General features: G+C 44.5%; 1 protein-coding gene across 1 annotated transcript in view; it reads left to right on the forward strand.

Annotated features, from left to right (window-relative positions):
- The first annotated feature begins 483 nt into the window (after positions 1-483).
- The window catches only part of grin2bb (glutamate receptor, ionotropic, N-methyl D-aspartate 2B, genome duplicate b), a 54,993-nt gene continuing 40,228 nt past the window's right edge, over positions 484-15,248 (forward strand). The window contains exon 1 of the mRNA XM_071901818.2: positions 484-1,164. Within this exon, the coding sequence (XP_071757919.1) occupies positions 484-1,164 (681 nt within the window). The remainder of the gene's footprint in view (positions 1,165-15,248) is intronic.

Raw genomic sequence — 15,248 nt, forward strand, 5'->3', positions numbered from 1 at the left:
TCTGAGTGTCTAATGGTCACTTAGCCTGGCAGCCAGTCCATGAAGCTGTGAGCCTGTCAATCTGTCAAAATGCACCCAGTGCTGTCTTCACTCTCTCAAAACACACACACACACACACACACACACACACACACATGCACGCTTCACTATCTCTTTCGCTCACTGTCTTTGATGTGTGCCACAGGGTCCCTCCAAGGAAGTCACAGCACAATATAATGGATCTGGCGTTGTCACTTGACGCTTTATGAGAACTTATAGGCCACTCTTGGAGTGTGTTTTGATACCCGAGCTATGTGGGTCACTTAGTTCAGTCCGTGCTTTTGCACTTAGCTGTTTGTAGACTGACTGCTTCATTATAGTACATTAATGTTATTAATTTCCAGTCAAATCTGAAATGTTACTCATCATTTTCTCGGTGTGTTACATTCATCATCTCTCTCTGTCTCTCTCCCCCTACAGGGACTGCATTTACACTCCTCCACAATGCTTGTCAGCCTCCGCCTCTCTCCCTCCCGTCTTCAGGACAGGCGCTTCGTCTCCCCCTCCTCCTTCCTTCCTCCTCCTCCTCCCGAACACTCGTCCCATCATCCGCATCCCCATCCCCACCTGCGCCTGGCCCTGCCCTCCCTCTCCCTGTCCTTCTCTCTGCTCCTCCTCTCCGTGCTCCTGTTGCCCGTCTGCGAGTCTCGCAGGGGCGGTGGTCCAGGTGGAGGTCCAGGTACGGGCCCCGGAGGTGCCCAGGGGGGACAAGGTGGCCAGAGGGGCGGCAGCGGTCAGAGGGGTGTTCTCATCCCGCCTCACTACCCTCCGGGTCCCCCCCCTATACTCCCGATCAATCCCAAACTGATCAACTCACTCAGCATCGCCGTCATCTTGGTGGGCAACTCTAGTGAAGTCGCCCTGGGGGCCGGACTTGAGAAAGAGGACTTCCTCCACATCCCTTACCCTCCCAAAGTTGAGGTGGTCACCATGAACGAGACCGACCCCAAGAGCATCATCAATCGGATCTGCGGCCAGATGACGAGGAACTCGCTGCAGGGCGTCGTGTTCGGTGACGACACGGACCAGGAGGCCATCGCCCAGATCCTGGACTTCATCTCTGCCCAGACACACATCCCCATCCTGGGCATCAGGGGAGGCTCCTCCATGGTCATGGCTGCCAAGGTAGGCACTTTATTTGCTTTTTTTGTGAAAAAGACAAAATGGCCTTGGGTGCTGTGAACTATGCATCAATGTTTCGACCCCACTGGGTCTTCATCAGGACCAAACATTGAGGTGAAGTTAATAAATTCACTGCTGGGGAGCGTTATTCCAGATTCATGTTCATGTTGCTGCTTCTCAGTCCAGCACCTGATAAATGAATTTGGTGGATATTTGTATACTATAGCCCATTTGAAAATACTGTGAATTATGAACCATGATTAAAGACTAGAACATACTGTAGATTCAGCTCTCTGGATTAAATGTAACAGCCTGTTTCAAGGCTATGAAAAAAACCTTGGTAATTTAAGTGTAAGTTTAAATAAGCCAAACGTTCATAGACTTTTGTGATTTCATAATCAAATGTCACTGACAAAAAGTCAAATTCAGCAGAGCCAAATAAGTTCTTCCTAATATATTCTATTTTGGGGGTTTTGGGTGCCGAGTCACAAGTCTCAGTCTGAACCAAGACCTTCAAATTCTAGTGAATGTCACTGACAAAAAAAGGTGGGATAGGAGAGCTGAATCAGTTCTTTTTGAGATATTCTCCCTTTGTGTTTTTTGGGTGCCAAATCCAAAAAAAGGCATCAGGATAGATTATTTTGGACATTTAGTCTATATTAGTCTTTTGGTTCCACTAGGATCATGAGGAGGGGAGAGAAAACCGTCTGTTTTAGCCCTACTGTTTCAAGAGGCCCCAACCTCTCGCCGCACAGCGCTGCTTCTCATTCCGACGCAGCCCCTCCGATGATTGATTTAGCTGTTAATTGACTTCCCCTGCGAGCCTGACGTCATATTGAAGCTCCTGACAGCGAGTCGACTCAACCCTAAAAAGACTTGCAGCGTGAAACAATAGAATACTTAGCAAGTCAAAAATCAGCTCTGTGGGATCGGGTTACAAGAGATCTGGCATAAACCGGGATGCAGTAGCAGAATCTGCGATCTAGAAATAGAACAATAGCCTCGAACAATACACTTGAATAATGCTGCGTTAATAGGCTTAGCAGTGATTTGGTCGATTACAGAGGAATGTGGGAATCCATATGATATTGAGGTTGGGGGTTTTTATTAGCTTTTTGACCCAGCCTAGCTCTTGGAGAAAATGGGAGGCTGTATATTGAGAGTCTCTGCAGCTGTTCTGATGTGTTTTTAAGATTTTTTTTCCTTTTGATAATAGCTTAATTGACTCATTGGCGTTGATAAAAGTGAGCAGGTTCAAAAGCTTTTCTGTCAGTTTTTATCACATCATATAGTACTTGAGGCTGGTAATAAGAGGGAAGAGTTGAAGAGAGATATTTAACAATTGAAATGCCCTCCAGGTACTTCAACTATTTAATATCCAAACTAAAACAGAGTCGAATGAAATTACAACATGTCAAAAAGTATCAAAAAGTCATCCATTCAGAAAAAGGAATCTAATGAAATTCCAAGTGGACTCCTATAGGAATCCAACAACAGAAACCTGTACGATTTCTCCCAAACTACAAACGTTTGCAGGATTGTTTTGTACACTCCAAACCCTGTAGGACTTCTGTCTGTATTTTATAGGTCACAGTTTTATTATGTCCCTAAATCATGGTACATGGAATAAGGAACATTATGACATTATGGCATCTGTCTGCATGTCTGTCTGTGTATAAACACATTCTTTTGAACACAGTAATTCAAGAATAATACATGATACACACTTCATACTGACACCACAGGTTCCCTCTATGGAGCAGATGATCTGATTAGATTTTGGAGCACCTTGCTGCATACATTTGCATATTAATGAGGAAAAATTATTTTCTTGAAACTTCTATAACTCCTTAATGCTTTACGATGCAGAGTTCATATTCATACCACCCATGTGTTATGACCAGATAAGAATGTTGACACAATAATACATGCTAATTGATGCACTAATTAGCTTAATTAATGGACTAATTAGCATAGGTGGTTATGTTTAATATATCATGGTGATTCTGGTGGGACAATAGGCAACTCAAGTGCCTCTTGAAGGACCCTAAAATTAATGGACTAGTTTCTGACTCCCACTGGCTTTACCTGTGGATTCACAATGTTCATTTAGAGCAGGGCTTTTTTATTCTTGTATTCTCTTATATTGTCAATATATAGGCTAATATCAATAAAGGATCCCACTACCTGGATGGCTGAAAAATTATCTAATGTACTCCATTTTAAATAGTTCCATTTGTCAAACAAATAACTAACCTGCATATATCTAAAGTCTCTGTGCTGTCAGTCTCTCCTGTATCTTTACATCGTTACATTACAGCCTTTGACATTATTATCTACTCTGTTTTACTGCTCAGCAAATCCTCTGGTCCGGACTGTCCCTGCTCCTCCTCAGGACCAGTCCTTTTCCTTCTTTGAGAATATTTTTCAATATTAATCTGGATTGAGGGAGCAAACATTCAGAGTCAGAGTTAAAAAGTTAATATTAACGTTATCAGTCCACTCAGTGGATACTGACTAGCAGCTAGGCTATACAGCGTGCTAATCTCGGAAACTCAGCTGTATTCCGAGTAACGTTAACTGTCAGTTCTTCTTTTCGGGAATTCAGTCTTCTTGGCATGCAAAAAAAATATCCCTCACGCGTGTGCAGTGGGAGGCGAACAGACGGGTCCAGCGAGAGAGAGAGAGAGAGAGAGAGAGAGAGAGAGAGAGAGAGAGAGAGAGAGAGAGAGAGAGAGAGAGAGGTCGCGTGGAGCAATTAGGGGCTGAGCGAATCAATGCGCTACACGCAGTTGTACGATTATATAGTTTCATATAAAGTTTTCTGTGTGTGGGAAACCCTGGAGGGGTAGAGCAGAGCGAGGGGAGATTGTCCACTAGTTAATCGATCGCGGATGGCGTCGTTCTCTCGGACGGATAAAAAAATAAAAAAAAAAAAAGCTAAAATGGGTCGCCAAATATACTTTGGCGGCCGTTAATATACCTGGGCGGCCCGCCCAAGTAAAGTCTGTGTGTGGGAAACACTGCGATGCCTCCAATGGTCTAAAAGGTTGTTTGGTCAGGTTTGGAAACGCTCATAAAACCCAGATGGCCTTTTCTATTTCCGCGGTGGCAGTCAATATAAGTTCACTGATCAGGTCTCTCTTTACTAGAGAGAGAAAGGCAAGACAGGAACACTATAAAAGACGATTGCATATAAAAATGCAATAGGGTGTGATCTAGAGAGAGAGAGAGAGAGAGAGAGAGAGAGTGATAGAGGAGGAGATGATGGGATGGGAGAGGAAAAGAACAATGGGGTGATACTGTAGAGGAAAAGGAGAAGGAGCAAACAAGAGAATAAACAAGTCAGAGGGGGGGTGAAGGTTATGAAATAACACAGCGTGTGTGGGTGTGAAGGAGGAAGAGGATTTTGCTCAACATATAATTACCACATTTTACAGATGACGGAGAGACAGAGGGCACCAACTGAGAGTGACAAGAGGGAAGGGATAGATAAGAGTTGAAGTAGGAGTGTAACAGACATGTTAAAGCACTACTGAGGGAGTAGAGTGTGAGGGGGGGGGGGGGGGGCAATGAGGTTGAGCTGCATAAGGCATAATTTGATGCTTTACTGTGTTGCTGAAGAAATGTATGTATTTTCCCCCCATTCTTAGTAATAACCATTCACTTGGTTCCCTCTCCTATACCTTTTATTCTTCCTCTCGTGTGCTTATTCAGTGTCACTCACACATATACACATACACACAACACGCAAAGAACGAGGGCTGAGTGCGGTGGATACGGTTGGCATGGCAACCACTTGCGTATACATTTCTCTCTCTATATATAAAGGCAGTTAGAGAGGGAGAGAGAAAAGGAGGCATGATTATTTCTGAGTCTGACAAAAGCGGGGATAGGAGAGTGGAGGGATGAGCCTGATAATGCCGTGGTCATGGGGGGGTGAGAGAGAGGTGGGGGGTGGGGGGGATGTGAGGTTTTGAATACATGAAAGCGTGGAAAACAGAGGGGTGGAAGGACAGGGAAAGAGGATTAAAAATAGGGTGGCGAGGTGAGAGGGGAGGATGGAAAGGTGAATTGCATTGTACTGTATATGTAAATAAAGAAAGAGGCGACTGAGGAGCGTAGCAAAAAGTGATAGAGTGCTGGAGAAACCTCAGATGGAGAGACAGAGAGCTATGTGGGAGAGATGGAACATGAAGCCTACAGAGTCATGAGGGGGAGTTGTATGAATTTAACTCTGTGTGTGTGTGTGTGTTTGTGTGTGTGTGCACCCTCACGTGCACATGCGCTCGTGTGCATACGTCTGCGAGTGAGCAAGTGAGCGAATTTCCAGCGTCAATAACTCAGTTCCCTGCAGGTTGCTGAGTCCATTCTCTATCAATCCACAATTATGTCTAATCTATTCTGTTCTAAACTCGCAGTCTTTCACTCCAGGCCTCTATGTAGGGCAAACCACTTGATTTCTCAATATCTGGCCACTGAGCAATTACGATGTCCATTAAAAAAACACGCTGAACACACGTGTCGTTTTTTATGGCGGCTGATCTTTAAACCACATTATTCCACATGCCTCACAGCCTCAATGCGCCATGGCATGGCCAAATAAACAGGCCTGATTGGTTGTTTGTATGCCTAGAATACCTCACAGCACTCCTGGCTTTATTTTCCCTCCCAATACCCCATTATAATGAATCAGTGAGCCAGTGACAGATGCAGGTAGGCCCATTATGCACCAAACAATTCACACACTCCCATTTAGCCATTAATTCACTCTGTGCCATGTGTTGGTATTGGCATAATAGGACGGCAGTGTTGGCCTCGGCCCACACTCAACTCAGGCTCTGGAGACTAATGAGGTCTCCCAGATCTATTGTTGGGAGGCTCTATATGTGTGTGTGTGAGCTTTTGTGCACGTGTGCGTATGCGTCTGTGCATGTGTGAGCACGCGTAAGCATGCTGGTGTTCAATGATAATGGGTCCTGTTCTTGTGTTTGGGGAGATTAGAGCAGTTGTTTTCAGTGCAAACAAGGTACCTAGAGGCGCCGAGCTTCCTGATACCATTTCTCATAAATGGTCCGGACGCCTTAAAGTTGATAGTGATTTTTTTATTTATTTATTTTTTTCCACAGTCTAACTTTTTTTTTTTAAACACGGGAGGGCTTACAGTTCTTGCTCTTTTAATACAAACCTCTCTTGGGGTAGAAAACCAGTTTGTCAAGTGGTCGATAGTAAAACTCATGGATGAATGGGCTGGGCTTGCTTCCCAGTTGTGGTACTCTGGCAGCCTTTGTACTGTAATTTCTCCCATTGAAAGAAAGACAAAATATGCAGTGAGGACATACTGCCTTGGATCCCCTTTGAAAAAAAAAAAAAAAAAAACCTCATTGCTATACGGAAACAGCACTATCTATCCCTTAACATAGACTGACCAGTCATTGATTGATCACTACAATTACTGACCCTCTCTATCTTAAAATAGGCATCAGTTGCCCAGAGGCGTGTGTGGACTTCTTGTAAGATAGACATGGCCAGGGAAGTCAATTATTTTGTGGTCCTATTTGCCACATAAGCCTGTTTGACATTAGCCGATGGACCAAACGGGTGCTGTATGGTGATAGGTGCTTGCTAATCTGTTGCGACTGATTTGATTGTTTGAGCCAAGGGTGCACTACATTGTCTCATCCTATTGTTCTCTCTCCCAATTTGTGGTTTTATGACTCCCCTCCTTTCATCCTGCATGCACCATGTATCCCATTATGCTAGGTGGTTGTACATGAGGGGATAATGGCCTGGCTCTGTAATGCCCCCTCTTGCAATTAGGACCAATCCCAAAAGACAGGGGAATTAAGGAGCAAACTACAATAAGACACTGCACATGTGCATATTGTACCTCATACACCTATTACAAGATATTATTCTTTTGTCTTCTTAGTTCTCTCATTCTCAGCCTTAAGCCCTATTCGGACGGGATTAGTTTTCAGGACAATGTGCGTAAAGTAATTGTTACAGCAGGACATCTGTAATGCTAATGGGCAGTTTGCATGGGATAAGAGATCTCTGTAATCAGTCTCCAAAATTACAAAAATGAGAATGTCTGCTTCGTTTGCACGTTGTCATCGCACCAAAAATCATCATGCATCATACGTAACTTCTGCAATCGATGTTGAGATGCTCAAACAATAACAATACAGCATGGCTGCAGGCGCGGTGAGAAGTTGCAACTGGACCAGAGTTGAGAGTTTGGGTCTGATGTCAGATTTGGGGTGAAAGCCACTTTCAAGTGCAATTGCCTGTCCCATAGCAAATGACATAATATTTGCCATCAGTCTCAGTGATGTCAATTCAGACGGGACCAGTTTTACCTGAGGTTATTTTATTGTCATTTTACAATGCCCAGCCGGTAAAAGAAGATGGAAATTTTTCTGACATGGGCACACACAGTCTGTTAAAATTACTGAATGCTCCGGTTATGATTCCATTACCCCACCTCCCCCTGTAAAACTAATCCCGTCCGAATAGTGCTGAACACACTCTCTCTCTCACTCGCTCTTTGTCTTTCTGAGGTACTATTCAGTCTGCATTTGATTGATGTTCCTATGTTCCTGGCTTTGTCATACTAAATACATTTGACCTCTAAAAAGTCCAACAGATTGAGCTGGTGAGATAGGCAGCTGGTGTGTAGGGAAAATCTACCTTAAAACAAAATTTGTATATGTCATTCCTATGGTCTTCGACAGCTGAGTCTAGGTTTGAGAACACGAACAACTCTTTCCCAAAGCGAAAATCAAGAGAGCTCAGACTAATCTGCGATGTCATGAAAAGACAAAGCCCGGAGCTGCTCCTCTGTCAATGAATGGAAGGCAGAATTTGTTTTGAAACTGTGACAACATCCGGGGTAATTTTCCGGGGATGTGGACATATTTTCTGGTTCTGAGCTGCGTTCGTTGCGTTCTGTGTGTTGGTTTAAGAAGCCCAGACACTAAGAGCTCAATTTCACAAGTCAATTCTTCTCATCATGTGTTCAAATCTCTGCTGAATGCCCATGCACCTCGGGGAGTGATTTTTACCTTTGCTCGCTATTGCTATTACCTCCCCCTGCCTCTTTCCCATGGAGTTCTTTTCTCTCACAGTATGCACACCACAATAGCGACAGAGCACTGTAGGTTTCAACTGCAGGGTTGTGGGACTGAGTATTTCATGTCAGTGCTGCATTCTGACAGCAGGCCACTAAGACTGTTTTCAGAGTAGTCCTTGTAGGAGACAAACTTGCTCGTAACACTGCCTTCCATCACTCCCTCCCTTACTCCCTTCTTTCCACTCTCATTCTCGTCAGTTTCTCTGCCTCTCTCTCAGTTTGTATCTCTCGCTCTCTCTCCCTCCCTCCCCCCCCCCCTCTCTCTCTCTCTCTCTCTGTCTCTCTCTCTCTACACACACGCACACACACACACACAGAAACCCCCCTCTCATTAGGAGTTAAGGTTGAGGTCATGGGAGGAACGAGGCCAATCTCCTTCTCCCCTCCCCATTATCTCCCCCGCTCATCCCTCTCCCATTCCCGTCCTCTCAACCCTCTCCTCATCCTCGTTCCTTTATTGCATTGTTCTCTGTAAAGGGACGCTGAACTGGTCATGAATGCCGTCTGGTATACCCATAACCGCAGCCTTTCAAGTGTCCCTTGATTCATTCAGTCTCCACTCACAGGATGAGCTTTTTCTGCGCTCTCTCATTTTTTTTTCCCCCTGATAAATTTATAAATTTTAATTGTGCCCTTCAAATGGGCTGTAAACCCTCTCCTCCTCTCCTCTCTCTCTCTCTCTCCTTGTCTTTCTCTCCATATAATGGATTCGTTTTATCAGTGGCTGTGCTGTGCGTGGACAGAGTATGTAATCTTGGAGATCACAGAAGACTGCTCTGCATTGCACTCGGTTACAACAGGTTGTCAAAAGCCTGACTTGCCTTCCCCCTACCAGCAGTAACTATCCGGCCTTTCAACGTGCCAGCCTCATTACCAACTAATCTTATTAAAAAAGGGAAAGATGTAGGGCTGCAACTAGCGATTATTTTCATTATCGATTCATCTATTGATTATTTTTTCGATTGGTCGATTAAGTATTTAGTCTATAAAATATCAAAAATAATGACAAATTCCCATCACAAGTTACCAGAGGCCAAAGTGATTCTTAAAATTGCTTACTTAGACTAACCGGCAGCCAAAAGTGTTCATTATATAATGATATGAAACGGAGGAAAGCAAGCAAATCTCAGCATTTGTGAAGCTGTAACCAGCAAATGTTTGGTATTTTTACTTAATAATACGTGATAAATGACTAAAACGATAATCGATTATCAAAATTATAATCAATTAATTTTCTGTTGATCGACTAATTGATTAATCGACTAACCGTTTCAGCACTAGAAAGATGGCATATAATTCAAATGCAATGGGATTAGCTTTTTGTGTCGCCAAATGACAACAGCTGATCTGTTTAAGACAAACGCTATTCAGACATATTGTTTTTGATCAGCTTGAGTGACAAGTGAGAGAATTTGCTCCCGTGATCTTGGAAAAAAAGCAGTGATCAGATTGAGTGATAGACTGTTGCATTCTGAGTTGGAGGTGTTATTCTGTTATGTGCCAATCGTCGCTGCTGTCAGCGTTGCTGTACCTTAAAAGCAATACAACAAGTTGTTACCAGTGGAATGGAGCATATTAGTCTCAATAATTGTTGACAGATGAAGTCGCAGTTACAGCATGAAATCACAGAAGATTTGCTTAGTGAAGCATCTACTCTAGTGTAGTAGGTGCACAGTATGACAACAGTAGTACAGTAATGAAAGCGTGATCTTACAGTTTCCAGACAGTAGTACACTAAAGGCCATAACTAGTACATTGAAGCCCATAATACACAGTCAACGTTAAGCAATGAGCATTATGACTATGACTATGACTATTTTCTCATTCTACTGTAATTTTCCCCTTATAGCTCACTATGCATGCACACTGACTTTGTCACAGCTGCCAAGTCCCCATCCTGACAGCAACGCTCATCTCTATTGCCTCAAAAAGTTACAGGAGGGACCGCCTTCAAATTTCAGCATTCAGTGTCATCAGAGGTTCATACACCAAAACAAACTCCCAGTATGCCAGAGTCCTTTTTTCTGAATCTGTAAATATTAGAGGGAGTGCTGGTGTCATAGTTAATGATTTTGAGCCTCATCATGTAGTGATTTTTGTGTTTAGGGAATACAGAAAAAAAAACAGCTAGAGATAAAAGATACAAAGATAAGAGATACTACAGAAAAAAAATGTCACATAATGTGGTGGTTTTCATGGTTTTGCATCAGGCTGAGGAAGGGCTATTAAATATGGAGAGAGCAGGCTGACTTGTGGGTATTTAATCCCAAACAGGCAGAAAGGTTGAGTTTGCTCTAATTGCACGGAGCAGGAGAGAGCAGTCATTTACATTCATCAGTGAGCCTCCATTTGTTGGGACTGAGATAAGGAGAGGGAGAGGGGAGATGGAGGCAATACAGGAAAGAAACATTTTACTGTCAGAATTTCGTTTTTCTCTTGTATCGACAATGCCAGTGTAACTCCACAGTGAGGCCAAACTAGTGTGTGTGTCTGTCTGTATCTGAGTGTCTATGTCCGCCTGTCTGTGTGTGTGTGTGTGTGGACGAGCGCGCTACGTGCTTATGCGTGTTTGCACAGCCGCGTGTGTTTGTATGGCCCCGGCCGGTGTGTGTTAGCGAAGGAGAGCGGGGAGTAATATCTGTTTGTGACAGCTGGTGAGTCTCTCCAGCAGCGGAGACTGTCACATCCAGCTCAGTGGTCTTTATCTGCGGTGAGAGTGACACTCGGTGAGTGGCACCTTCAGTGGCACTCATTCACTCGCTCCCCTCTCTTCCCCCTAATAAGCCCTGGCCTCATTCTCACCACTCGCACTATGCAACACTCGGGCCTCCCGCTGCGATCTACAACAACATCCATCCTCCCACTACGAGTGTACAGTTGAAGCCTTGCTTTTCTTAATTCTTCTCAAGTGGAAAGCGCGCGAGCTGCGTCTTTCAGGCGACTTCCGTCATCCGTCTGGACACCGTTATTACGTAGTTGCCGCAGAGCCGTCGAGCGGCTGTCACTCAGCGGGAATCCGAGTCTCCAAACTGTCGCTGAGGCAGCTAAACGATGACAATGATGGAATTCTAAAATTACTCCACCACATAATACCTCGTGTACTAAATATCAGCTGTTCTCAACCCTGGGGGCTACTTCCTATATTTAGTATAAGGAGCTTGAGTCGTAGGTGCAAGGAAGCCTGTAATAATTGTCAGCTGCTGCACAGATAGGCACTGTGGCTATGCTAACATCACAAGTAACTTTTAAGAGAAGCCACTGGGACCTGATCAGGAGGTGATCTGAATCCAATTTGGTACGCAGTGTGTTTTTTTTCCATCTTTATAGATATCTTATCACAGCACCTCTTGAGAAAGCTCTAGTTGTGAGGAGTCAGTTAACAGGCTGTAGAGTGAGTGTGTGTTAGCTGTGGATTATACCGGGGCGAAGGCAAGAGGTGAGGTGGCACTGCAGCTGTTAGCCCCTGTAGAGCGTTATCACACACAGCGCTGTTTATTCAATAGACACTGGTGGGTAGTGCCAGACTCCACCATGCTCACAGCTTCTCTGTTTCTGTCTCTCTCTAATTTTTCTCTCGTTTCTGTCTGTGGTTCCATCTGACTTTCCCTGCCTTTGACTTTATACAGTCTATCTCTCCCTTTCCCTTGCTCTCTCCCTTCTTCTCTCTTTCTCTACCCTATCTTTCTCTTTCCTCTCTCTCGCTCTGTCTTCCACTCGCCATTCTCTCTCTCTCTCTTTCTCCCCCCTTTTTTCTTCTGTTCTGCATCAAAGCAAGCCAACGCTCCCCGACATATAGCGGCTCAAAGCTTACATTCTCACTCTTCAAAGCCCAGCTTGTGTACAAGTTACAGAATTTGGATTTTTTGACATGCTGAGGGAAAATGAGAGTGTAAATAGGGAGAATAATATGAATGTGATTCATCCTCACCCAATACAGATGACTGAAAGGACACAGCACTTGAAGATGATATTGCATTGTGTTAGCCATTATACAGCAGGTGATAAATCCATTTCCTATCTACTCACATCACAGTGCTGGGTGTTGAGTAGTAGTTTAGCAAGCCAGACCTCGCTTACATCAAGTGCTAGCAATTAGGAATCAGATCTGTCTAATTGGTTGCTAAATTCACACAGAGGGCAGTTCATGTCTACTGTGTTCAGCGGAGGGGGCGACACAGACGAGCGATATAAACAAACTGACCTGCAATCACTCGATTTAACAAAAGGTTGCTCCGGTCAGGACAAAATCAGCCTCTGCATTACTGGCTCGTCGGCTACATTAAAGTGGCTTCCCAGACTCTATTTCTTGAAAGAGTCTGGTCAGGACCAAGGCATTTGAATAGTACAGTCGGTGATGAATAAACATCACAGGGAGATCACAAACCTAAAAGCGTTGGCCACTGATAAAGAACTGTGTCACCTGCTACAGTCTCATACAAACAAGACTCTTGGAGGATTTACGTTTCCAATGCCAGCTGATACACATCTTTGCAGAGGATGGTGGAAGCAGCGTGTTTGACAGAGTTTAGAGAACAGAATTTATGGAACTGTTAAGTTGTCAAAATGACCTAAACAGCCCCCCGCCAATTGTACAACACAGTCTCATAAAATTTAATGAAATGAGCACTCTGTGTCGTGGACATGAATTCTGTCAACATTACATTCCTGCACCACATATTGAATTATGTGACAACAGCACGAATTGGACACGCCATTTTCACCTGTTTGTCATGAAAAGGTCAGATAACGGTTAAGTTTCGGCAAGTAAACAACTTTGGTCAGGGTTAGGGTTAGCCAACTAAAGCTTTGGTTAAGGTTCAGATAAGGTTGTGGTCATGATTAAATAGAAAATGCTTTAGGTAAACTTCACTCACAGCAGAAAACTCATTGGCATCAGTTGTGAATGGAGAGTCGGAGAGATTTTTGCAAGTGTGTGTATGCATGCGTAGTATGTTCCAAGTGTGTGTTCATGCATGCGTAAGGTGTGGTTTTGCGCAATCCCTCCCCCAGCCCAACTTCAGCTGGACATACAGTGTGCTAGGTGGCCGCTCGGTGCCCCTGTAGCATCTCAGCGCGGTGTTGGTTTGTGTGGCGTGGATATGGGGGGATGGTGGGGTTCAGGGACGCTTTGTTCCAATGAAGCAGTGACATAACCGTATCTCAGCTGTTGTTGTGACGCGGCCTCGCCGTGCCGGCCGTTGAATCATCAGCCGTCCTCCACAAAACAAGAGAGACACACATACACACACATATGTGTATGGCACAGACATGCAGTACATCACAGGCTTGACCCTCCCCCTCCACCCCCTATACACACAGCAAGTAGGGCCGTATACACAGTCCACTACTGTCAGCCTGGGTTAGCTTGTATCAGTTGTATGTGTGTATATAGATGAGTGGGTGGTCCCAGCCTGCAGACTGTCATGGTCAATGAAATAATGTATTAGCAGTAGTATTAGTAGCGTTTGGCCCCTGCAGTATAATCTCAGGACATAATCTGAAGACTGAAGTCACAGTAAAAGCTCAGCACTAAGCTACAAGCACAGCTAATAGTATTAGCATGACAATTTGTCACTTCCGATCCCAAAGGGCCAAACCTATAATTGTGGTATGTACGGACATAAGTGGCCTGTAATTGTACTATTATAACTGACCTCAGGTGTGTTAGGCAATTTAACTGTTTGCGTGCGCATGCATTGGTGCGTGTCTGCTGTCATATGTGTAAGTGCACACGCACACTTACGTGTAAGAATGAATATGCTCCTATGTTTGTGTGCATACAGTGCAGTAGAGTGTAAGTGGGTATTTTTTCACACTAATGGCATCTTTAGCAAGACCGTTTCTATGGAAACCGAGTTGCCACGGAAACACTGCATGTCTCTTTGAATTAGAAATGTCTTTCTCTATCCCTCACTCCTCCCTTCTCTCTGTCTCTCCTTCACTTTCTCTCTCCTTGTCTCTCTCCCTGTCTTCCCTGCGTTTGACAGGCCAGCTGCTGTCAGTCAAAAAGTCTTGTGCTGAAGGAGACATGCACCACAAATGCAGGAGGGATGGGATGGCATCTGTGCTCTCCAAGAAAAGAAAGGGGGAAAGAAATCTTTTTTTGGGGAGGATGGGGGGACTTGTTTTTTTAATCAAAAGCAACATATTGAAATAGGAATGATGGAAATCTTGAATGGCATCCAAAAGATAATGACGATGAGGATGATGCTGTGAACAGAAGAGAGGGAAGATTGAAGAAGGAAGGGCGGACTACAAAGACAGAGAAGGAGAGCGATAGCTGATGAAAGGCAGAGGGAGAAGTGATTGATTTTTGCTCTCTTTAGTGCCTCTGGTATCTGTGTAACCATGCTGCCGCACTTATCCAGCCTATCTGATTTAACTGTGTGCAAGAGAGGGAGAGAGAGACAGACAGACTGGGAGAGAAAGATATATACATATAGTGATAGAGTTTCAAAGAAAGAGGATAAGAAATAGAGTGCAACAGATTGAGAGAAATGGAGACAGAGACAGAAGAGAATGCAGAGACTGGAGTGAGTGTATGAATGGGAAGAGGGAGAGTATCATCCTCATTCCCCCCAGGTACTGATGAATGGCTAAAAGAAGAGGGGATGAGTTGTTAGAGGATGAAGGGATGAGCTGATGCAGTGGAGGTGGGTAGAGTAATGCTTGGAGAGGAGGGGTGTGTGTGTGTGTGTGTGTGAGGAGAGAGAGAGAGAGAGAGAGAAACGGAGTCAAGACGTGCCGAAGAAAAGCGCGTCCTGACAAGGTTTTGAACCGCATGTCTCTCATTGCACGCTGTGCTTGACTCCAGCCTGCACTCTCACCCTGTGCGCTTGTTAGAGAGGGAAGCAAAATGGAAAAGGCAGGGTGGAAGGATGTAGGGAAGATCGACAGAGGAGGGAGGGAGAGGTGGAGGTAGAGGGAGGAGAGAGCGCAAGCGTGTGTTTTG

Source organism: Centroberyx gerrardi, chromosome 3 (assembly GCF_048128805.1).
Source record: "Centroberyx gerrardi isolate f3 chromosome 3, fCenGer3.hap1.cur.20231027, whole genome shotgun sequence".
In the NCBI taxonomy this organism is placed as follows: Eukaryota; Metazoa; Chordata; class Actinopteri; order Beryciformes; family Berycidae; genus Centroberyx; species Centroberyx gerrardi.